The sequence below is a fragment of the Meriones unguiculatus genome, chromosome 5 (genome assembly GCF_030254825.1).
Source record: "Meriones unguiculatus strain TT.TT164.6M chromosome 5, Bangor_MerUng_6.1, whole genome shotgun sequence".
NCBI classification, from domain to species: Eukaryota; Metazoa; Chordata; class Mammalia; order Rodentia; family Muridae; genus Meriones; species Meriones unguiculatus.
In genome coordinates this window covers 94,961,439-94,987,874 of record NC_083353.1, presented here as the reverse complement: position 1 = coordinate 94,987,874, position 26,436 = coordinate 94,961,439, and the positions used below count along the sequence as shown (strand labels likewise).

At 37.6% G+C, this 26,436-nt stretch overlaps 1 protein-coding gene across 12 annotated transcripts in view; it reads right to left on the bottom strand.

Annotated features, from left to right (window-relative positions):
- Positions 1 to 26,436, bottom strand: part of Chl1 (cell adhesion molecule L1 like) — a 210,044-nt gene that overhangs the window by 53,820 nt on the left and 129,788 nt on the right. For 11 of the 12 annotated variants that reach the window (XM_021639372.2, XM_021639370.2, XM_021639375.2 and 8 more), the window contains 5 exons: positions 12,096 to 12,218; positions 10,877 to 11,047; positions 9,842 to 9,889; positions 6,725 to 6,845; positions 1,417 to 1,601 (listed from right to left, as the gene is read on the bottom strand). In XM_021639372.2, the coding sequence (XP_021495047.1) occupies positions 1,417 to 1,601; positions 6,725 to 6,845; positions 9,842 to 9,889; positions 10,877 to 11,047; positions 12,096 to 12,218 (648 nt within the window). The remainder of the gene's footprint in view (positions 1 to 1,416; positions 1,602 to 6,724; positions 6,846 to 9,841; positions 9,890 to 10,876; positions 11,048 to 12,095; positions 12,219 to 26,436) is intronic. The other variant, XM_021639371.2, reaches the window with a different exon arrangement.

Sequence of the window (26,436 nt, the reverse complement as noted above, 5' to 3'; positions counted from 1 at the left end):
AACTTCTTCTCTGAATGTCTTTTTGAATAATTTATTGTCAGAGGAATATATTATTATTGCCAGATGCTGATGTTAATGTCTGACATTTTGTTCTCTCCTATACAGGTTTTGCTTTGGTGATCCAATGAAAATGAATTCTCCTATTTTTATTTTCCTGTTCTCTACTCAAATAAGAGAACAGAATAGAAGTGTTGTAGTTGTTATTCCAAACAGGGACACAGATAAGTCAATTACTGTAATATTTACTTTTGAGTGAAATTTGTTTCTGGGTCTCTTTTCTTTTCCACTAATTAAAACAAAAAGGCTGTTGGTGAAGTGCTCCTTGCACAAACTGAAGCTTTAAAGGTGAACTTTATCAAAATATTAACAGAGACCTTCCAGGTCTTTTTCGTGAAGCCACAGCCTGGGAGAGATGATTCTCTTTCACAGTTTAGCCAATGCAGCACTGACTAAGCACAAAGGTACAAGGTAGCAACCACTCCATTCATCTGACTGATACAGTTTAAGTAAACCACAGAGAGAAAGCCTAAGTGTTACCTGACCATCAGAAACAGACTGTCAATCAAATTCACAGCAAGATCAGGCAACCTCCACTCCTGAACCACAGCCACAGCCCGGATATCTAATATCTGTGGCTGCTATTTCATGAGAGTAATGTCACGATCACCCACTTTCTCATTTAAAAAGAAAAAGGCAGAAAATCTCAGTTGATCAAAAAAGTTAAGTTTTTGTGGCAGAAGATGAAAGTAATGTCTTTTGGTACTTTTGATGAAAAAATTTAATATTTGCACCATAGGTCTCTTCGTATTTCACTGTGAGCAATATGTTGAACACCAGGTACAGAACACAAAATGTTGGAATGAGGATAAAGTAAGAGTATTTCTCCGACTCTCTCATTTCTTACACACACACACACACACACACACAAAAAAAAAAAAAAAACCCAAAAAACAAAAACAAAAGAACAACTAAAGAATAGAAAAATGAAGCTGAGCGCTATAGACAGAGCAGCTGAGTGACAAACACTTCAAATCTCCTTCCAGGGTCTTTGCATAGTGCTTGATTTCATAATCATGACCACATTTATGAGAGTCACGTGTGCATTATAATTAAAATCATGTCATGCAATAAAACCTTACGGGAGGGTAGGTTTACTGACCATTTAAACTTACCCTCGAAGTGGTATATGTTCAGTCCCTGACATGAGCGCTCTTCCTGACATTTGTGCCTTCCATATGGCTTGGGGAGCTTAATTAGAAGCCTGATTAATTTAGTGTTGCTCAGTGCCCACACTATAACTGAAACCCCAAATTAATGATCAGCTTTGACATACACACTGTTGAGTCAAGGGACTGTGAACTGTATGCACTTGTCTTACTCTCTGAAGTAGAAACTTAAGTCCTAGTGGGGACATACCTTCTACTGTCACATGAAAATCATGACTGGTTTTTCCTAACGAGTTGTTGGCTATACAACGATAATTTCCTTTGTCGTGGTAGGAGATGTTCTCTATCTTCAATGCGTTTTTACATTTTTCTTCTGTTTCACTTGACTTTGGTAATTCACTACCCAATTTTCTCCACTCAACCTGTGGGGTTGGTCTGCAAGAAATATAATGAATCATAAATAAGTAAATATCAATTATAAATACTCTCTCATGGCACACCTATTACCATGTTGACTTTTATATACACCGAGTTTCATCGTCCTTACCAATGGACATACCATCATGGGAAGGATCGGAGTTGAACAAGCATGTTTCATCATAAGCTGCTCTAATGGTCTATTCCCTAGGCATCTTGTTCCCTCTATTCAATGAGCTAACTCTACATGAGTGCTGAATCAATGAAGCTGTATACAAGATGAATAATTGAAGTCCAGAGAAATAACATTACAAGGCATTTGTCAAGTGTGAAATTCTCCTGTGGCCAGAGATCAACAGCTCATATCCCTGTGTGACTTTCAACAACATGGCACAGTAGGCTCCCCAGACCAGCAGGGGTAAGCAACAATTTCCTGTTGCATCCTAATGAGGGAGGCCAATTTTGGCTAAAGTGGCTGCGGACTGGAGCCAAGTGAACGGGCTGCATGTAGGAGCAGCTCTTTCGTTCTGGGTCAGCTTGGTGCCCCCAACACTGACCCTGCTTTCCTGCTCTGTGGGGAACAGAAGGAAAGAGACAAGAACCTGGAATCTCCCCTAATTCTGGAGCATTGGGGGGATGGGCTCACCAGATCAAAACAAACGCAAAACCAAAGGCAGGGAAAACCTCGCCATGTGCCATGTGTGTTACAATGAAGGGAAATCAGGAGTGAGGGCCAAGACAAACAGTTGGATGAAAAATCCCTTCCCATAAAAATGAGGGTGGAAAAGTGACAACTTATGACTACTGTGATAAACAACTTTAAGTTGGGGGCAACTTGGTTGTTTCCTCCTACAAGACTGGAAAACACATGTATTTTATTTACCATATTACTGGTTACTTAATGCTCCAAGAAGCTAAGTAGATTACACTTATCAGACTCAAAACTTACTGTTTTTTTTTTTTCTTAGTGGGTTCTATTTGATTCTGCTTTACATAAGAAACTAGTGTCCTAGCTGTATGGTCTTATGCTTCTGGTCAAACTTTCCATTAGGCACCAAGTAAATATTAATTTTTTGAAATTTATTTATGATTGTGTTATACTTATGAGCGTTTGGTCTGCATTTACATATGTGCACCACATGTTTATGTGATGACTATGGGGTCCAGAAGAGGGCTTCAGATCCCCTAGAACTGGAGTTCCAAATGGCTGTGTACCACCATGTGGGTGCTTGAAATTGAATCAGGTCAACTGGAAGAGCAGCATGTGCTCTGTCCAGCCCCAGTAATTAAATTATTGTCTCAAGCCGTTACACTTATTTCAAATTAATTTGTTACTACTGAAATTAGATAGAATAGCACCATTATTAGGAAACAATTATATTGGAGGCAAAGGTGAAGTTCTTTTTATAAACATTTTTTTCTCTCAAGTCCAAAAGAATTAACTGCACAGATTTGTAATGGCAAACTGCTTTTTGACCAAGCACAGCTCACACAGCAGATGTCCTCAGGAAATGGTCACTGAAGACAGACACACACATGTGGGAGTGTGATGATTAGCTGTTGCATTCTAGGGAACATGCCACCAAGCAGTACCCGGAGTCCCAATCTCCTACCTGCTTGCTTTTTATGCCTTCTGTCAAAGTGGCAATCTGCCAAGTGACAGGCTGCCCTGGACTTCAGTTCCTCCCAAGCAGATTTTCAGGAGTCTGTACTTTAGCAATGCAAGCATCTTACTATCCCCAAATTCATCTTTTACTTCTGTTCTTGAAAGTAATCATTTGGCTAACTCTCCTTACTTCTTATAATCAAATGACATGACTCAAGTCAGATTAACATGACGTCACATGTAGGCATGGTTTATTAAGGGAGGCTGATTTCCATTCTATCCTGGTCAGTTCTGTTTTGTTTGCTTGCTTACTTTATTTTTAAGGAGCACTTGCTTATACAATATGCAATGACGGGTTGAGGATAAAAGTGTTGTTTAGTGTTTTGTTTTTGTTTTGAACATATACACATTATTTCATAACTTCTAATATTAATTCCAGTTCTTATGTGGGTAATTTTCTTATGATTCTTGGTTAAAAATGTAGGATCCAAAGAAAGCATACATCCTTAAATTCATGATGAGTCTGCTTTCATTTCACACAATGGGAGTGTGGATTATTAAAACAGCATGTTCTCACTGACACTAAGATGGCAGCAATAAACACCTTTCTCTCCTATTAAGAGTCAAAATATCATTTAACTCTCCTCCATCTCCAGGGAATCTATAAACTCTAAGCTTTGCAACATGTGTGTCTCTCTGGAAGCTTCCCTAGCTTAATTAATATTATGAATGTTAGTGTGTGTGTGTGTGTGTGTGTGTGTGTGTATATATGTGTGTGTGTGTGTTGTATATGCCAGTACACATGCCTATACATAAAATCACAGGCCAGAGGAGCACTTCTGGTGTCTTGCTCTCTCACTTGTCACCTTATCTACCTTCCCCCACTGCTAGGGTAACATGGTTGCAGGCATGCCTGCCTTTTTAGGTGAATGCTGAGAACTCGAACTCAGAAATGTACATTTTAACCAGCAGCCCAGACATTTTTTTTTTTTTTACTATCATTATTTACTTAAAGGTGTAATTTATGTAACTACCTCAGAGAAGACACAGTGCTGCTCACTGTTTTCCCTGTTTAAGCCGAAAGGGTTCCTTTGGTTAAAGAGATATATTGATGTGAGTCACACTTGGATGAACTTAAGGTTTGGGGACAAATACGGTTGAATGAACTTCAGGTTCCATTCACCCTGGAAAAGTGCTTTGGCTTCAGTGTAAGCTCTGTGGGCTGTATTTGTCTAACCTGCAAGTGGGAAAAATTAAGCCAGGGAATGTTGGGAGGCAACATGAGTTAAGGTTGTAGAGGACAAAATACCACTATGATGGTTAGTGATTGTTACTTTTTTTGTTACTCTAGAAGGCCTGTGATTTTAAACTTCCTTGATATATATGAAAAGTCTTTTCAAAATTCTTTTTGATAGTATTGTCTCCACTCAAAGGAAGACCAGACAGATCAAAAAGCTCAACTCAAACCAATTATGAAGGGATAAAATGCTTCTTCTGACAGAGCATCAGGAATATTCCTGTTACAAAGAAAAACAACTCTCATGGATATACATTTTCTTTTTCCTGTGTGCTTTCCCAACATCCCAGTCTCTACAAGGCACACCGGGGGAATTTCTGCAAGTGGAGGACAATTCTGAACAGATGCCAATCACTTCAGGAAGTAAATGATAGCATTGGCAGGAAATGAGGAGAGAAAGTCCCTAAAAGGTTTGGCTGACTCAAAGAGTTAACCTGAACAACGACAAAGCCTGGAAGACTTTGACTTCCATTGCTATAAATACACGCTAACACCAGGTGGTTAGCCATGAGTTACAGCAGATGGCAAGGCTTCTTCGATCTTCTCACAAGGCTAGAGAGAAGGCTTAGCAGGTAAGAGCTCTAGTTATTTCGGCAGATGACCCGTCCAATTTCCAGCATCCTTGTAGTGGCTCAAAATCCTCTGAAATTCTATTTCCTCCTCCTGCCTCTGTGATCACTACAGACATGTAGCACACAGACATACTAGCAGTCAAAATACTCAAGTACATAAAAATAGAATGAATCTTAAAAAATAACACAGACACCACACTATCTTCATAGAGGTCATATGCCAAAATATTGAAATAATTTATCACTGAACATCAGTGACTTCAGGCCAATAAGCAACCTGGCTGAAAAAAGAAATGTGCAAACTATAGAAGTTGCGCAATAATTTAAAGTCATTCACTTTCTTCTCTACCTAATTTAAAGCAAGTCATTTAAACTTTTCACTGAATTATGAACAAGAGTGGATTTTATTTCTTATTTCTACTCTTAATTACTATTTAATGTAACGCAGTTTAATTCATTTCAAATCCTAGCTGAGGGTTCCATTATTTGCAAAATGATTTCATCTCAAATCCATAAACTGGAAGATGGAGTGCCTTTCTCCACCCCATTTCTGATGGGAAACTGTCAAGTCAGTGGGGATACTTGTAGAAACAGGTGAGCTCCTATGACCACAGCCCCGGGTACATAAATGTACAGTAGGCACTCGGCTAAGGCTGGAATTTTAGAGGATGACAAATGTCAACCCTTAAGGCTTTGGTGGAAGAAACGAAACATTGCTGTAGGAGATGTCCCTGGATCAGCTTGTGAAGTGTTTTCCCTAAAGGTCATGATTGGAACCCATTTTTGCACAAAACACAGGAAGGGTAATAAAAAATAAGTAAAAGGCTTTTGGAAATTAAAAAGAGAATCTAAAATGGTGATCAGGACACTGAAACCCCAAATAAAAGGAAATTTATTCAGGAACCTCATGTTGGGAAGATAAGAGGCCATTCAGAGGGGAATTGTGTCCCCTGGAAAGAGATTTCACAAAGTTCTAACAACTCTTTGTACCATCTAATAAGATGATAATGAAATTTGGACAAGATTGGTGAAGCAACGGTAATGTAGGAACACACATTGCTGGAATTCCTTCAATGTGCACATTCTTGGACCTCCACTTAAAATTTAATCTCACTTCAGTGCTGAAAGACAGACCTGAGGAGGGGTCTCGAGTTCTTTTTATCCCTCTGCCCAAATATGGGCATATTGAACATTTTTTTGCCTGTTTGTTTGTTTTCCTTTATTAATTTGACTCTTTTAATTGGCTTATTGATAATAGGTGGTTGGACATGGCTTGGGGCACAGGTCATGACCTTCTATTGTATAACAGTGGCAATAGCTCCTTATAAACTAGGGTTGAAAATTAGAATAGAGAGAAAAAAAGTATGGCTTTACAAAAGCAAATGCACATGCACAAAAGGACAGCATTAGACCGTCTTAATTCACTAAGGCTTGCTTTGATCCCTGCATTTCTGATAGCTCAATAAAGACAGGTACCTATAAGTTAGTTTCAGTTGTAGCCCTAATTACATGTAAGGAAGCACAAATATGTCTCTCCAGAGTAGCATGAACAGAGATTATACTTTTAAAAATGGTAACTTAAGAGCGTGTATTCAGCAAAGTTTTGATTTCTCAGTATATGAAACATTAGATGGGAAAAGGGATGAGCAGAGGCCAGGGTACTCACAGGCCCTCTGCAAAGCACTCCAGTATCAGGGTTTCCCCCTTGAGGACAGTTATTTCGGTTGAACTGCCACTTTGAGCAGGAGGCAACAGAAGTTTGGGTTTCCTTTGCTTGATGGAATTTGCTGGAAAAGAAAAAAAGAAGAGTCAATAACGTCCCAGTAAAGACTATAAAATTTCTGTGGTACCAGATCATTCTTACAGCATGACTTCACATCCTTTTATGTATACATTTGGCTGTGCTTCTTCTTAAACAGACTTCTCTCATCCTAAGAAGTGGGTGCTTTTCTGTTTCTTTACCAACTTTTACAAATGTCACAGTGCATACTACTTGTCCCCTTTCATAAAGTGAAGCCTTATTCAAGACAACTTCTTGAAGACACCCAGCCCTATATTTGACAATCTGACTTTGTATTTTATAGGTGTGACCAGACCTTTGTATTTTGATGATTACATATATCTATTTAGCTTATTGATCTAAGTACTCTATAAGATTCCTTCTGGGGAGGGAGACACAGCTTCCTGGGGTACTTCATGGAGAATTCAGACTAAAGAAGCTTACAGTAGACTGCAGGCATCCATACATTTATTTAGCTCTTCAGTAAATTCCTTCTAGTCTCAGATCCTCAAGGATACAAACTGTTTAGAAAATGATTGATTAGTCTCCCCACTAACTACAGAGTAGAAAGGCTCATTTCTTCTTTTCTTTGTAATTTTAAAATATAATAGGAAATTAAGACACTTTATTCACACTACAATTTGATTTCATTTCCAAGGGTGAACATAATTTTTTTCTTGTTTTTTAAATTTTTTAATTATTACAATTTGTTCAATTTGTATCCCAGCTGTACCCCTTCCTCATCCCTTCCAATCCCGACCTCCTTCCCTCTTCTCCTCCCATGACACTCTCCCAAGTCCAAACACAGGGAGGTTCTCCTCCCTTACCATCTGATCCTAGTCTATCAGGCCTCATCAGGACTGGCTGCACTGCCTTCCTCTGTGGCCTGGTAAGGCTCCCCCCCACACACACCTTAGGGGGAGGTGACCAAAGAGCAGCCGCCTTAGAGCAATAAGGCAATTAAAGGAGATTAGGGGAATTCAAATTGGAAAGGAAGAAGTGAAAGTATCACTCTTTGCAGATGATATGATAGTATAAATGAATGAGCCCAAAAGTTCTACCAGGGAATTCTTACAGCTGATAAATACTTTCAGCAAAATGGCTGGAAGTATTTATTAACAAAATTAACTCAAAAAATCAGTAGCTCTCCTGTATACAAAAGGCAAATGGGCTGAGAAAGAAATTAAGAAACCAATACCCTTCATAGTAGTCACAAAAGACATAAAGTACATTGATGCAACTCTTATCCAAGTATGTCAAAGCATTGTATGAAAAAATCTTCAAGTCTCTGAAAAAAGAAATTGAAAAAGATGGAAAGATCTCCCATGCTCATGGCTTGGCAGGATTAACATAGCAAAAATGGCCATCTTACTAAAAGCAATCTATAGATTCAATGTAGTTCCCATCAAATTACCAACACAATTCTTTACATAGCTTGAAGGAAAAATTTTCATCTTCATATGCAATAACAAGAAACCCAGAATAGCTACAACAATCCTCTACAATAAAATATCTTCTGAAGGTATCTCCATCCCTGATCTCAAGCTGTACTATACAGTAACAGTAATAAAAACTGCATGGTACTGGCATAGAAACAGACTGGTGGATAAATGGAACCGAACAGAGGACCCAGAATCAAACCCACACACCTATGGACACCTGATTTTTTTACAAAGAGGCCAAAACAATACAATGGGAAAAAAGATAACATCTTCAATAAATGGTGCTGGTCTAACTAGATGTCTACATGTAAAAAATGCAAATAGATCCATACTTATCACTCTGTATAAAACTAAAGTCCAAGTGGATTAAAGACTTCAACATAACACTAGACACACTAAACATTTTAGAAGAAAACTGTGAGGAAGAGCCTTGAACCCATAAATTGCTTTTTCACATCCAATGCCAATGTGACTTTATCTTTGGTGGAAAGAAAATAAATAGCTGACCTTCTACTATCTGAAGAGAAGGTTGTAAACTAAAGGAAGCCATGTGCAGTCTGCTTTGCATTTTCTTTAATGTATTTATATGTTAGAAATGGCTTTTGAATATATACTATATGCAAGATTTTTGTATGTGAAGATGTATAGGTAGATAATAACCTTAAAGAAAATGATGTTGGGGATGAGTCAGCTTACATGAAATGGTATCCCAAGAGGAACCCTCATGTGCTTCTGGGGACCTCCCCTGTATATTTGAACTGACCACATATTATGTTTGATATTTATTTCATTCATGTATATAGCTTGAAATATAGAAAATAAGTCCACTATATAATTCAGATTATAACTAAAGAATCTTAGATAAAATACAAGTTGTAATAGATGTTTTGCAAAAAAGTGAATAAAATTTCAAAAGTCAAAAAAAATTGGAATTATATTGAAATGAAAACTGCATAGTAATTTATCAACTGTTCTGACAAGTCTTGTAAGTAAAAATGACTCACTTAACTTTCTTAAAGCCAGTGTTGCTCTACTTTTCTTGATATTAACCACTTATTTTCTCTTACCTTTTGTTAGGCTATTAACCTTCTGTCATTTGTGTGAGCTATTAGAAAAGTCAGAGTAATACACCATTACATAAGAACCCTTATAGCTATACCTAAAACCACAGTTATATTTTATATGTTAATTATATGTTACCTGTATATATGTTAACTACATAATATTATATAATATGTAAAGATTACCACAAATTTTTGTGTAGGTATGTAATAGTATATATATATATATATATATATATATATATATATATAAAAGCAATCTATAGATTCAATGTATATATATATATACATATATATATATATATATATATATATCCCTTTGTATATATTTTAAAGGATTGTGATCATAGAACCTTCTAGGATAAAAGGTTAATTGACAGAAATCTTGGCATTCTTTCTAATAAAATCTTCGACTAAATCAAAGAAAGATTCAAACAGAGATGACAATGAGTGACTAAAGGTAAATACACATGCCCAAAGTCTATATATGGCCAACTTACCCTTGGAACTAATTTCTGTGGATGAACTTGAATCATTAGCATGCTTTACTGAAATAAAAAAGATGGAAGAAACTAATACAAACATAATGGTAGATGCTGACATCAGTAAAGTATGAAAGTCATGTGTTTATTTGAGGAAAATTACAAAATGAAGTACAGCCATGCCCATTTCCGTACTGTCTATGGGAATACAGTTTTACATTATATACATGTGTGTTATACATGTATAATATACATGTATATAATCTGTAATGTATGGACATATATAATATACATATGTATGTATATATGGAGCTTAAATTTGAAGTTGTAAAGAAACAAGGATTAACTTTAATACAAAGATTTCAAGCTACTGAAAGGCTTCATAGAGAAGACACCACACATCATATGAACAGAAAATGGAACAATCATGGACCAAATTAGACAATGAAATGGTCATGCCAACTTTCTGCTCTACTAGGGCCAATTATTCAACCAGAAAGCTGCTGGGATTATCCTTTGCTTTTGAATCTTACCACTTTGCCTCTCACTAATTATTTCTTCCCTTTTGGGAACTCAGACATGAATTACCGAATCAAGTAGGAAACAGAAAATCAATTCAGATAACTTTGACAATTTGGAAGGACAAAGAAAAAGCTTGATGTGATAAAAAAATTATATATATATATATATAGTGATTTTTCTTTTGATTCTATTTTTGTCTCCTTCATTTTCAGCCTGCTGATTTATCCAAGGTCACGATGAGCTTGTGCCCGAGATGTGCTTTATTAAGCTCACTGAAAATGAGAAGATCCTGCAGACATCAAATGAAACACATTTGTATTGTGAATTGAGATTTGATTTTCTGGCTGCCAGAGACAGAGCTACTGCGAATCTGCAGCTGCAGATGTCTAGATCATCTGTATGAAGTCTCTAGAGTTAAACAAAACAATGACAGAAATAGCAACCGGCTTTAAGTGGCTTCAGCAAGAAGAATGAAATTATGCATATTTGCATTCAGTGTGAGTGAAGAAAGAATAAATTATTTGGACTTACAACTGTTCACAGTTAGTTTCATTGGCATTTTTTGTACAATCGTCCTTAATTTTGGAAATGCAGCGAAGCAACAGTAATCATTGCGACTGTCTTTTTCTTCCACATTTGCAAAGTACAGATCTCCCTTTTGACTCATGTACACCCTTTCATCTTGTTTAATGTGTTCTAATTCTGCAAGGAGAAAAAAAAAAGCAACTTGTCACTGAAATGGGCTGCCACTCCTCACGATGTTGCATTAAACCTTGACATTGCTATTTCTTTCATATGATTTGTATTGTGATGTTTTTTGTCTGCTCTTCCTACTTTTTGACAGTCTGCTCTTAATACAAGAGCAGCGAGAAGGCAAACAGTGAAAAGTAAGCAACTATGAAATCTTGGAAGGCTGAGCATCTCACAGACAGACTCAGTCTGGGTGTCCCATCTCTCCTCACCTGTTGACCTTTACCTTTTCTTTGGCTTATCTAAAAACTGTTCAGTTCAAATGACAATCAGTTATCACCCTTATTTTCGAGAGAGGCTATTTCTCTGACACTGTGATCCTCAAAAGTGATGTCTGCACCATTAATCATCAGGCACTGGGTGCAGCTGTATAATTCTAGGATGAGTGAAAGCTACATATTTTGGCCGCAGCTAAGAGCAGCTTCACCCATTCTCCTCTCGTTGCAGTACAAGTAAGAATTTTTCTATGTCATGCAACGAGGAAAACACCCAGCGGGCAGCGAGAAAGCATGAGGCAGAACAGGGTTTGCAGGAAGAGGGTTTGTGTCAGGAATCACCAAAGCATTTTGGAAGAGTAAACACAAACGTTGATACTGAATAATTTGTTGGTGATTGTTTTTAGCAGGTAGAACTAAGCTGAAACAGTAATACTGGACCAACAATGCAATGCAAGTCACTGCAACTCTGGGCTATGCTCCAAAGAGAAGGACTGTGGGGCAGGTTTTTCACAGGAGGCATGTCCTATCTTATGAATACTACTTGCCCATTTCAAATATAATAAAATCAAGAGACATAATGATTTTCTAGTACCTTCACCTACACACTGTAGTTTACACTTAGGAGTAAAAATGGAATTCCTAATGTATCTAATCTTGAAATTTATTTGGTTCTAAGGATAGTCAGCCACATATGGAGGATTGCTCTCATTGGCTTTGTTGTGTTATATACATAGTTCATGGAATTAAAGTGACCTCAGTTGCTGGAACAGAACACCACTTACCAATATTCATCCAGTAGATGTGCAAAGGTGGGAGGCCTTTGGGAGGGTTGCAGGGCAGGACAATGGAATCCCCTTCTTCTACATCCATGGGTTCAATTTTTTCCTTTGGAAATTTTGGAACACCTGATAAAATGATCACCATGAACCATTTACTTTTAGTGTAATTTAATATTTTCTATGTTATTCATCACCAATGACATTCTTCTTGCTATATAAAAAAGAAAAACTAGGAAATTCAGTGCCCAATCCTTGTTCTCATATTTACCACACAGAGGTAAATATTCAGCATCTGGTGTGATGAGGCTGCCTGCAGACCTTTTCTTCTCTCCCTGTTTCTCCAGTGCCAATACCCAGTTCTACAGCAGAACACCCTCCTTAGCTTCACATTACAAAGTCAAAAGAAGGTAAGCACACACACACATATACCCTCTCAATAGCAATAGTTTTAGTTTCCTAATAAAAAGACAGAGATGAGCAGAATAGATGTAAAAACAGGATCTGTCCTTCTGCTGCATCCAAGAAACACACCTCAACATCAAGGATAGCGCTAACCTCAGGAGAAAGGGTTTGAAAAATTATTCCAAGCAAACAGGCCTAAGGAGCAGGCTTTTACAGTCATTTCAATATCTAGCAAAATAAACTTCAAAACAAAACTAATCAAAAGAGATAGGGAATGATAGTACATAGTCATCAAAGGAAAAATGCACTGGGATGGCTTTTTTTTTTTCTTTTTGCTTTTCAGTTCATAACAACTATGCCCTGAACACAAGGGAAAAGCAAAACAAAAACAAAAAACTCAAATGAACAAACAAACAAAACACTACTACAATTTAAATCACGTGCCAACTTTCAGACACTGATAGTGGGAGACATCAATACCCAACTCTCATCAATGGGCAGGTCACACAGATAAAACTAAACAGGAAAATGCTGAACCTAAACATGCCTCATAAACCAAATGGAACTAACAGATAGTTATAGAATATTTCATTCAATGATTTAAAAAAAGATACCTTCTTTTATGCATCTCATGGAACTTTCACAAAAGTTGACCACATAATTAGATTCAAAGTAAGTCTTAACAGATACAATAAAATTGAAATAACTTCCTACAGCCTATCAGACCATCAAGAATTAAAGCTGTATATCAACAACAAAAAAAGAAGCAACAGAAAGCTTACAAACTCACAGAAACTGAACATCTCTCTCACGAATGAACAGTAGGTCAAGACAGAAACAATAAAGAAATGAAAGACTTCCTAGAATTTGATAGAAAAAGAATATGCAGAATTCAGGAGCAAATTGATACCCTATGGCAAATCGCCCAACTTGGCTGTCAATGAAAGTATGCTGGACTTTGTGTCACTAGCATACAACATGAGAATTTTTCCTGTGCTGCAAATCTGTCTAAACAATTGTCTAGCTATATTTTAGGTAATTGGACTGGAGAATTCGATACTACGCTGGAGCAGCTGAGAGTGGCCATTATCACGGTAAATTCTACCAGAGTGGATGCAGGACTAGCCACAGGATTATCAACATGGATTGCTGCAGCCATGAATCATCTGAAGGAATGGGCGGGCATGGGAGCATTAGCAGGCCTTCTGGTGTTGGTCTCCTTGGTTTGCCTGTGGTGTATATGCAAGATTAGAGTCTCACAACAGCGTAATGCAGCCATGACCATTCAGGCCTTTACAGCCATTGAAGCAGGACAGTTTCCCCAAGCATGGTTGGCTACCATAAAAAGCTAAAATGTTACGCTCAGGATGCGAGGCTAAGCACTGCACTCAGGGTCAGCCGCTTTCAACCCAGAGAAGAGCAAGTCTGATTAAATGCGGGTTGATGCCCCAGGTCCCGCCTCTGAGAAAAAGGTATTGGATGGGTCTGATGCTCTTTGGGTGGATGACACCTAAATGAACATCGGTACAAAGTCCCAACTTATTTCTTTTTTTTTTTTTTTTTTTGTATTTTTTTTTATTTTTTTTTTATCAGTTACATTTTATTAACTCTGTATCCCAGCCGTGTCCCGATCCCTCATTCCCTCCCAGTCCCTCCCTCCCTCCCTCCCTCATCTCCACCGTGCCCCTTTCCAAGTCCACTGATAGGGGGGACCTCCTCCCCATTCATCTGATCCTGTTTTATCAGGTATCTTCAGGACTGGCTGCAAAGCCCTCCTCTGTGGCCTAACAGGACTGCTCCTCCCTTCGGGGGTGGGGAGACCAAAGAGCCAGTCATCGAGTTCCTGTTAGAAATAGTCCCTGTTCCCCTCACTTTGGGAAACCAATTGGTTACTGAGCTACCACAGGCTACATCTGAGTGGAGGTTCTAGGTTATATCCATACATGGTCCTTGGTTGAATGTCAGTCTCAGAAAAGACCCTGTGCCCAGATATATTTGGTCCTTGTGGAGCTCCTATCCTTTCCCCATCAGACTAACTCCCCTTCTTTCTTATGATTCCCTGTACTCTGCCAAAGGTTTGGTCATGAGTCTTTGCTTTGAAAACACTGCTAGTTAGAGTCTTTCAGATGCGCTCAGTAGACTCCTGTCATACATTCAATGCATATCCCATCTGTCTTTCTATACGAGGATTGATCATCTTACCCCATGTCCGCTCAATTGATTATCTTTTTTAGGTGTATAGATTTCATTCAGAATGGCCAAGATGAAAAACTCAAGCGATAACACATGCTGGAGAGGTTGTGGAGAAAGGGGAACCCTGCTCCACTGCTGGTGGGAATGTAAACTGGTACAACCACTCTGGAAAGCTATCTGGCGCTTTCTAAGACAAATAGGAATAGTGCTTCCTCCAGACCCAGCTATACCACTGCTAGGTATATACCCAAAGTTTGTTCAAGTACACAAAAAGGACACTTGCTCAACCATGTTTATAGCAGCTCTATTTGTAATAGCCAGAACCTGGAAACAACCCAGATGTCCATCAACGGTGGAATGGGTACAGAAATTGTGGTATTTTTATACAATGGAATACTACTCAGCAATCAAAAAGGAGGAAATCATGAAATTTGCAGGCAAATGGTGGGATCTAGAAAAGATCATTCTGAGTGAAATATCCCAGAAGGAGAAAGACAAACATGGGATATACTCACTTATATAGACCTATAAGATATGATAAACTTATTTCTAATATCAGAGATCAGACCTCTACTCTTGCCTGATGCGTCTAAAACAAAAAGGGGGAACTGTAGAGAGCTGCGTAATGCCGCGCCTTAAAGATGGAGCTGGTTTCCGCCTTCCACCTTCCCGATGGTAAGTGCTCTCTGTCACAAACAACTCCACATTTGGCTAAGGCTGAGGATCTGGCTTGCTTCCATGTATGTGGACCTATCTGCATTGCCCACGTGGCACCCTGGGGTTGGCTACCCAGAGGCTATTTAAGCTGTGGGCTGGCTTTCCCCAGGGTCAGATGATTGTTCAAGGTTCCTGAATAAACTGCATTGAAAAAAAAAAAAGAAAAGAAATATAATTAAGTGGACTGGGAAAGGGGCACAGGAGAAAGAGAGGGAGGGAAGGTGAGATTGGGATGGGATGAGGGAGGGGGCTATCGCTGCTCTGATACAAAGTGAATAAACTGTAATAAATAAATAAATAAATAAATAAATTTTAAAGACAACAAAAAATAATGATTATTATTACTTCAATATCATTGCTTATTATAGACTTATTAAGGTTATTTCTACCCACTTAACTTCACTTTTGTATGTTTCAAATTTCTAAAAATGTATCTATTTTTATATTTAAAAAATAAAAGAAATATAGTGAAATCAGTAGTAAGAGGAAAGTTCGTAGCTCTAAGTGCCCAAAAGCAAACAAAGAAATGAAAAAACACAACTGGAAAGATCTCACACTAGTAACTTACCAGTGCGCGTGAAAGCTCTAGGACAAAAGAAGTTAGAAGATTCAGTAGAAATATCAAACTGAAGGCTAAAATCAATTAAATAGATACAATGAGAACCATACAAAGAATCAATGAAACAAAGTTTTCTTTTTGAGAAAATCAACAAAATAATCAAACCCATATTCAAGCTTATTAACAGCACAGCACAGAAAGCAAATAAATTAACAAAATCAGAAAGAGACAACTAAACCAAATAAGAGATGAGAGAGATAACACAGACATCAAGGAAATCCAGAGAATCGTAAGGACATAATCTAAAAACTTAAACTCCACCAAATTTAAAAATAAAATCTAAAAGAAATGTAATTTTTCTGGATTTTTTTTGAAAGGTACCACTTTCAAAGGTTAAATCAGGATCAGACAAGCAATTAACTAGAAGTACAACTGCTAGTGAAATAGAAGTAGTTATTAAAAAGTCTTCAACCAAAAAAAAAAAAAAACAAAAACAAAAAAAAATTCCAGGACCAGATAATTTTAGTGCAGAATTCTTCCAGCTTTTCAAAAAAGAGTTAATGAAAATACTCTTCAAATTATTCCACAAAAAAGAAACAGAGGAATATTACCCAATTCCTTTTAAGAGACCACAGTTCCCTTGATACCCAAATCACATAAAGAAAGGCCCAGCAAAAAAGAATTATGGACTAATTTTACTGGGGAACATAGATGTAAAAAATACTCAATAAAATACTTGCAGACCAAATCCAAGAACACATCAAAAAGATCATTCACCATGATCAAGTAGACTTAATCCCAGAGATACAGGGATATTCAACACACAAATGCCAGTAAATGTAATTAACCATATAAATGAACTGAAAGAAAAACACATACCATCTCATTAGCTTCAGAAAAATCATTTGACAAAATCCAATACCATTAATGATAAAAGTTTTGAGGAGATTAGGGATACGTGAGACGTAACTAAGAATGGTAAAATAGTTTACAGCAAGCTTATAGAAAACATCAAATTAAATGGAAAGAAATTCAAACCAATTCTACTAAAATTATTTCTAAGTCTATACCTATTCAATACACTGCTTGAAATCTTAGCTTGAGCAATAAGACAACTGACACAGATCAAGAGTATATAAATTAGAAAGAATTAAAAGTATTATTATTTACAGATGGTATGAAAATATACATAAGTGAACCTAAAAATTCCACTGGGGAACTCCTACAGCTGATAAACACCTTCAGCAAAGTTGCTGAGTGCAATATTAATTCACAATAATCAGCCCTATGAAACCAGGGAAACAACACTTTCACAATAGCTTCAAGTAATACAAAATAACTTGGGACTCTATAACCAAGAAAGTTAAAGACTTGATAATAAAAACTTCAAGTCTTTGAAGAAAGAAACTGAAGAAGATACAAGAATATGGAAAGATCTCCCATGCTCATGGATTGTTAGGATTAACATAGTAAAAATGGTCATCCTACCCAAAGGCAATCAACAGATTCAATGTAGTCCCCATGAAAATTCTAACTAAATACTTTACAGACCTTGAAAGGACAATTTTCAACTTCATATCAGAAAAACAAAAAGCCCAGGATAGCTAACACAACCCTGAATAGTACAAGAAGTGCTGGGGGTTATGTTCTAGAGGTACAATAGTAAAAACTGCGTTGTATTTACACATAACTGACACATTGATCAATGAAATTGGATTGAAGGTGAAGACACAAATCAACATACCTATGGGCACCTGATTTTTAATAACAATGGCAGAAATACTCCGTGGAACAAAGTCAGCATTTTTGACAAATGGTTATGGTCAAACAGGATGTCAACCTGTGGAAAAATGCTAATTGAACCATACTTCTCACCCTGTACCAAACATATATATATATATATACATACACATATGTATATAGAGAGATTTATATATATACAAACAGGTCAAGAAAAAGAAGAGGAAAGGCTCAAAAGTCTGAGTTCAGAGCACCTAGCTTATGCTCAGATATATATAAATTATGTATATATACATATATATATACATTATATATATATATATATTTCCCTCAAGAAACTAGATATAGAAAACCAAACAACCCAACTAAAAATGGGCTAAAGATCTAAATTGAGAATTCTCAATAGAGGAAACTCAAATGACTGAGAAGCACTTAAAGAAATGTTCAGTATTCTTATACATCAAAGAACAACAAATCAAAATTCCTTTGAGATTTCATCTTACACCTGTCATAATGGCTAAGATCAAAACCACAAGTGACAGCTCATGCTGGCAAAGATATTGAGCAAGGAGAACACTCCTCCACTCCTGGTGGGAATGCAAACTTGTACAACCACTGTAGAAATCAATATGGCAGTTCCTCAGAAAATTGGAAATCAATCTACCTCGAAATCCAGCTCTATCACTCTCTGGCATATATCCAAAGGATGCTCCATCCTACCCCAGGAACACATGCTCAACCATATTCGTTGCAGCTTTATTCATAATGGCCAGAAATGGGAAACAGACTAGATGTTTCTCAACTGAAGAGTGAATAAAGAAAATGTGGTACATTTACAGAATGGAGTATTAATCAGCTGATGAAAAATAACGTCATGAAATGTGTAGGCAAATAGATAAAACTAGGAAAAAAAACCCAGACCTAGAAAGATAAATACAGTCTGTATTAACTTATAAGGGAATATTTGTTATTAACCCAATGATAACTAAGCTATAATCTATAAGAAACAGAAAGGTTAGTTGAGGAGGAGGAGGACTCTAGGAAAGATGCAAGGATCAACATGGGAGAGGAAATGGAATAGGTTTTATGGGAAAACTGAAAGTGGGTGGGGACTGGAATAGAGGAGCAGGTTGGACAGGAGCTTGGGTGGAGGGAGATAGTGTGGGGAGAGATGGCTGGGATTGGTGGGGGGCCATTTGGGAGGTGGAATGCAATCCTAGTGTACCAGAAACCTCCTAGAATCCATGAAGGTAATCTTAATAAAGACTCTTAGAAATGGCAGATGCAGTCTCAACTGACCATTTCTTGTAGCCAGGCAAGGCTTCCAGTGGTGGGATCGGTTGCTTTGAGTTGTTGGACAAGTGGTTACCATGAAAACCCAAACGACCCAGGATGTTATTAAAATAAAATGTTGCTATCAAAAAAAAAAAAAATGACAGTGAGGCCCCATTGCCAAGAACAACACTCACACAATTCAATTAACTTGGAAAAGATGAGCTGGTGCCTACATGGAAAGCTCACACCTATGTGCTAGTCTCTTGGATGTGAGAAGGTACTCTGCAGGCTACCAAGAGAGAAGTATGGTCACCAACCAAGAGACGAAACCTTTGACCTATACAAAGGTTTTGTATACAGAATACACTAGAGCAATAGTGGCACAGAACTTGTAAGAAAAACAAAAAGCCAAACAATGTCTGATTTTATCAAAGGCTCCCTCCTGAAGAAGGAATCCACATCCAATTACTTGGGTGAGAAACTGGACAGCCTAGAGTTCTTTTGTAAAAACAAACAATGCTGATCTAAATAAAATTTACCAAAAAAAAAAAAGATTTCTAATGATTCAAATGATATTCTGCTATACTCATAGATCAATACCCCTTCCAGTCATTAATAGAAAGGCTTCTTCCACCAGGAGATGGGAACAGATGTAGGGACCCCTAGCTGAAAAATATCTGGAGAGAACATCTTAATGGGAGGTCCCCATCAAATCCCTCCCCTCAGAGATTGTGGAATCCTGTGGAAGAGGAGGCAGAAAAATTGGAAGGGCCAGAGGGGATGGAGAACACCTGGAGAACAGGGTCCCCTGAATCAACTAACCAATGTAAATATGAGCTCAAAGAGACTTCAGCAGGAAGCACAGGTCCTGCATGGGTCTGACATGGTCCTCTGTACATACACAAACACAAACACACACACATACAATAGCTATTAGCTTAGTATTTTTACGAGACTCCTGACTGTGAGATGATTGGATTTCTGACTCTTGTGCCTGCTCAATGGACTCTTTCTCCTACTGTATTGCTGTGTCCAATGTCAGTATGGTAGTTTTTCCTTCGTCTTATTATATGTAATTTTCTTATGTTTGGTTGTTATCTCTTAGTAGCCTGTTCTTTTCTAATGAGAGACAGAAAGAGAGTGGACCCGGAAGGGAAGGGAATTTGGAGAAGAACTGGGAGGAGTAGAAGGAGATGAAACTGTCATCAGGATGTACTGTATGAAAAAAGGATCTGTTTTCAATGAAAGGAAAAACTAAATCTGGTATGAGTTTTTGTATACTTTCAAGATATTTCGTGGATGCCACTAGATGTTTCATTGGGTAAGCCTGAGAACCTGAGTTCATTCCCCGGAGCACATCAGGTAGAAGGAGAAACTGAATCCTCAAGGTGTCCTATGACCTCCAGATATGAGCTCTGAATCAGCCACACACGTGTGCACACACACACACACACACACACACACACACTCAAATACAGGTAAAAAACATAACATTGAAAGATACTCCTGCACAGCAAAATTCTGAAACAAAATATTTTGCTGTGTACTTTGAATCAGCCATGAAAACACTTTTTCTTAGATGCAGTGGAAACCACAGGATTTACCCATTTTAGTTCCCATAAACATGGAATCATCTTTCTCCAAACACTGCTCTTTTTTCTGTCAGTTTTATGTTGCCTATCTCTGGCTTTATTGCAAAGTCAGTAAACATGATTGGCAAACGCCATTTTCAGGTCACTAGCTATACTAAACAAACAAAAAATCAAAAGCACACAAGGCAATGGGAAACAGACAATTAACAAACTCGATCATTCTAAGCTGCAAAGAGCGAGCCATCCACCATAAGATCACTCCATTCGGTACAATATTAAATGAAATGGAAATGATGTTTCCAATATTTCATTCTAGTATTTCTTTCTTGTGCTGGAATCAAGATTCCAAAGAGCAAGTATAGAAAGAATGCAAGTCAGAACTGCATAGGACAGGAAGCCAATGCCAACACTCCAAGTTCATGTAAAATATTTGCACATATATAACTATTTAAAATATATTCTTTTGTGAGAGTCTCTGCAGTCTGCCCAAAGTTTGGCTGAGTCTCAGCATCTGCTTCAATACCCTGCTGGGAAGAGTCTTTCACAGGCCCTTCTGTCCTGTTCCCTGTTTTCTCCCTCTTCCGATGTCCATCCCATTTGCCTTTCCGAATGATGGTTGATCATCTTACCCAGGCTCCTCCTTCTTGCTTAGCTTCTTTAGGTGTACAGATTTTAGTATGTTTATCCTATATTATATGTATAATATCCACTTGTGAGTATATACCATGTGTGTCTTTCTGCTTCTGGGATAACTCACTAGGATGATGTTTTTTAGTTCCCACCATTTGCCTGCAATTTCATGATTTCTTTGCTTTTAATTGCTAAATAATATTACATTGTGTAAATGTACCACACTTTTTTTCTGTATGCATTCCTAAGTTGAGGGACATCTAGGTTGTTTCCAGGTTCTTGCTATTACGAATAAAGCTGCTACAAATGTGGTTGAGCCAATCTCCTTGTTGTATACTTGAGCATATTTTGGATAAATGCCTAGAAATGGTACACTTGGATCTTGAGGTAGTACTATTCCTAATTTTCTGAGAAAGCACTAGATTGATTTCCAAAGTGGCTGTACAAGTTTTTACATTCCCACCCGCAATGAAGGAGAGTTCTCTTTTCTCCACATCCTCTCCAGCATTTATTGTCACTTAAGTTTTGATCTTACTCATTCTGATGGGTGTAATATGAAATCTCAGTGTTGTTTTGATTTGCATTTCCCTGATGAATAAGGATGTTGAACATTTCTCTAAGTGTTTCTCTGCCATTCAATATTTCTTTATTGAGAATTCTCTGTTTAGCTCTGTACCCCATTTTTTAATTGGATTACTTGATTTGTTATGAAAGAACGAGGAGATAGAAAGACCTCAAGGGGACAGGAGCTCCACAAGGAGAGCAACAGAACCAAAAAATTTGGGCCCAGGGGGCTTTTCTGAGACTGATATTCCAACCAAGGACCATGCATGGAGATAACCTAGAACCCCTGCACAGATGTAGCCCATGGCAGCTCAGTCTCCTAGTGGGTTCCATAGTAAAGGGAACAGGAACTGTCTCTGACATGAACTCAGTGGCTGGCTCTTTGATCACCTCCCCCTGAGGGAGCAGCCTTACCAGTCCACAGAGGAAGACAATGTAGCCAGTCCTGATGAGACCTAATAGGCTGAGGTTAGATGGAAGAGGAGGCAGACCTCCTCTATCAGTGGACTGGGGGAGAGGCATGTGATGAGAAAAGGCAAGGAGGGTGAGATTGGGAGGGGATGAGGGAGGAGGCTACAGCTGGGATACAACGTGAATAAACTATAATAAATAAAAAAATAAAAATTTAAAAATAAAATGAAATGTATTCTTCCTGAATACTATGTAGCTACCTTCCAATTTTGCTGAGAAATTTGTAAATTTGCACTGTGGAATCACACAGGCTCTGATGCAGGATGATGGTTATAGGAAGACATCTACAAACATTCCTGGCCTGATAGGATTTTTTAGTGTGTTTTCTATAACTGTATGCTTCTTTTTTAAATCTCCGTTTTGTACATCTAGCCAGTCCCTACAAAATGTATCTTGAGAACTTCTGTCCATTTCCTCTGTATTTATCATGTATCCCTTTGGAAACCATCCCACCCTCAGTTGTCTGGGCACTTTGCTGCTGTTTTGTGTGTCCAGGTAGGAGCTCTTCACAATGAATTGCTTTTTGTCTAAATTCTAGGACTTTCCCAAACTGAGCATTGAACCTGTTATAGCACCATGGCAACATGGGTAATGAAGTTTCAATGCCCTTACATATTCATCCATGTATGGTGTTTCCCTCTTGGTCATCATGTTTATGCCAGATTTTTCTTGTGGATCTTGGCCAGATATGTGACTTATAGTCATTCTTGTACCATGCATGTGCTATAGGTACCATGAAATTCTTCCTAAAGATAGGAAGGTTGTTCAGCTCCTTCACTGTAAGCATGGCAAGGGTAAAATAACATGCCAGGCAATGTCTTGGCATGATTTACAGTAACACACCTTACTCATATACAGAATTAATAAATGTATTAAATACTCAAACATTCAAATTGAATCTATTCTTTTCATTTTACATACTGTGGTCTAATATACATTGGTATGGAAGTTAGCGGTAGAGTTGGGGTTTGATGAATCCGTTTACAATCAGAACCAAAGAAAAGCATGGAAAGAGAAATACACATATGAGAAATGAAGTGATATATGATTCTCTGTCTAATATTCATACAATCCAGTGCTTAGCATTGGCTTGCTGGAAAGTAGAAAATTAATAAGATATATGAATCACTAGTTGGAAATCTGCTCCCTCAAAGTATGCAGAAATGTCTAATGATTCGACAGATAAAGCAGCCAGTGAACTACTGGCATCCTTACATTGATTAAGTTCAGATTATGAGATTCCAGTTCACAAATTGTAAACATGTGGTTAATTCAGTGGGCATCTAATCCATCCACTATAAGCAGGAAGAGAAAAGACAATTTATAAGTCTACCAAAACAGTTTTTTAACGGAAAATGAAATTAGTATCAAGAAATAGAGAAGAAAACATATTCCTAATTTAAGGTCTCAGAAGAAATATTAGAGGAGAAATGAATTAATCTGGACTCTTTCATTACTATTTGCTGACCTTGAAACGTCTAGTCTTCACTAGGGGAGATCAAGAACATTTTACATTTACAGTAAATGCTGCCTTTTGCTTTATGTTGCTGTGATAAACAGCATGAACTAAAGCAAATTCGGGAGGAGAGGGTTTATTAGGCTTTATTGGATTGCAGGTCACAATCAAATATAGCTAACCTTCAAACACAAACTCTCTTGCTGCCTTACAACTTTTGATGTATCAGTAAGGTTAGAAACACATCAATTTCCTCAATATTCAGAAAAAAAAAAAACCTCTTTTTACTTAGTAGAGTATTGCCAGGTAAGCAAATACTTAGTAAGTAAGCAAAAAATTGTATGTCTAGAGCAGTGGGTCTCAACCTGTGGGTCCAGGAGTGTTATATATCAGATATTTCTGTTATAATTCATAGCAGTAGCAAAACTTGAGTTATGAAGTAGCAACAAACGTTTTATGGTTGGAGGTCACCATAGCATGAAGAACTCTATGAAAGGGTTGCATTGTTAGGACAGTTGACAACCGTCGGTCTAAAGGTCCTCTAGGATAAAGTGGGGAATATTGGAATTATTTTAATATTAGACTAAGATTTATTTTTTACTTAAAATAACTGAAAGATATTTAAATTATAGCCTAAAAACTCAAAAGAAAACAGAGCAGAAAATTTAGTGATGTCTAGGATGAATCAGGAAAGCAAATGCTGAAAGTTGATCTGAAATCTGAAGTGTTTGGTATTAGAAAGCCAAAGTGTAGGCATTTATATCATCCATTTAAACTTCAATGATGAAAAAAAGAAAAGAGTTTCCATCTCAACAAAGACCCTAGACCCAGCCACAGGCTGTTCTTGTTTCTCTATGGTATACCAAATCACTCAAGCTAAGGTGCTTAGGTAAGTATCACCAAAATGCCAAAGTATTCAATGGTGAGTCTCCATGGACTCTACAGAAAGATGCCAGAACTTTTTGACAGGTAAGGCCTAGTGTAAATCATCAGGTTATTGGGAAAGTGATCTTGAAGTGAAATGTGGAACTGTGGTCCTTGCTCTTTTTCTTTGCTTTCTAAATCACAAAGTGGGCAGAATTTACTCTGGCACATGCTCCCATCACAATGTGCTTCCATAATTCTAGCCCACGGCAATAATGTCAACCCATCATGGCCTGGACAGCACCAAATTAACATTTTTCCTCTTTATAAATTTATTATCTCGGGGTGGGGGGGTTGTTATAGTGGTGGAAAGCTGAGGAATACAACTACGAAAATAGCTAGCACAGGTAGAAGGCCTAATAATGACTTGTTGGCTATTTCCCTCACTAACCAAGACTCTATGCCATCAATATTCCACTTAGCTAGCGGGTTTGTCATGCATGTGTCACTGATGCAATCATTCTATCTGTAGGATTTTTTTTCTCCTATCCGTTCCCAACCAAACTCAACTACAATGGTATAAAACTACAAATCTAAGCAGTGTTCTAAACAACAACTTGATAACCAAGAGATTAAAAAAAACTCTAAAACTAGAATCACCAACTTTCCATCAATACAAAAATAAAAACAATTCTCTGCAGTCTAAGAGAAAATCCATGAGAAAGCTTGAAATGGTCTTAATCATGAACTTGAGTGGATCAGAGTGGAGGTCAGGTGATGAAGTATTTTCAGGAGAGCTTGGAAACGATGTATAAGAAATCTAATTCATTTTACTCCTTTCTCCAGCAGCCCAGAAAGAGAGCAATTACTTTTTTTAAAGCCCTGATCTTTGATCCACTGCCCCTTAACAGCAACACTGTCATATTCTGGCCAGAATTATCCTCATAGCAACATCATCCCACTGATAACGCTTAGGTAATGAGAGAATATATTTTAAAATCCTGTTAATTGCTGTATCTTATAGGCAACTGCCCCACTTCTTTCCCTGCAGTGGGTCTAGCTACTGCCTTTTCCTTTGTTTCCATAGCAACCACTTGATTTCAGGTTAAGGACCACCCCTACACCTTGTCTTTTACAATGTGCACTTAATCTCTCTTTCATCCTGTGTTTTATAACCTCATTTCAGTTAAAAATATGCATAGTAGAGACATAGATATGTGAAAACACACAGCAGTCATTAGGCAATGAAATATCAGTATATTGGAAAAATGCAAATGTAAATTTTAATTCCAAATAAATTCTGTCTGAGGTTTGCTGTATCCTTCGAAGGAGAAGCCAATATTAGAGGAGGGTGACTATACATTAGGTGGTTTCGTGACTCTCAGTCACAATGTTGAGGGCAATACTTTCTGGTCCAAAACTGACAGACAACTCTAGCTGAATGTCATTCCAAATTTTAACACCTAAATACAGTTTCAAAGTCTAGACATCCAGCTCTGCCCAGCACTTTTACTAGATTGTCTCCAACCAGGGTATCCAGGTCAGTGGGATAGCCATGACATATGCAGACTTGTTTTGAATATATAAAGAGGCGATTAATGAAACTCAGATGTCGCAAAGGAAGACAAAAACACATTGGAAACCCTTTTACACTCTGTCCACCCCAACACGACTTTACTGTCTTCCACCTGATACTGACCCCAGCTCCTCCCTTCTCCCGTATGGTAATTAGTATCCTAAATATTATGTTTAATAGTCTATTGTTTTTCATTAAAATTTTCCTAAGTAAAATTATATTCTTAGTCAATATTTCATGTGGGTTTTACAAACTTTAAACTGAAATAAAATCGAACCATACACATAAGATTTGCTTTTGTAACT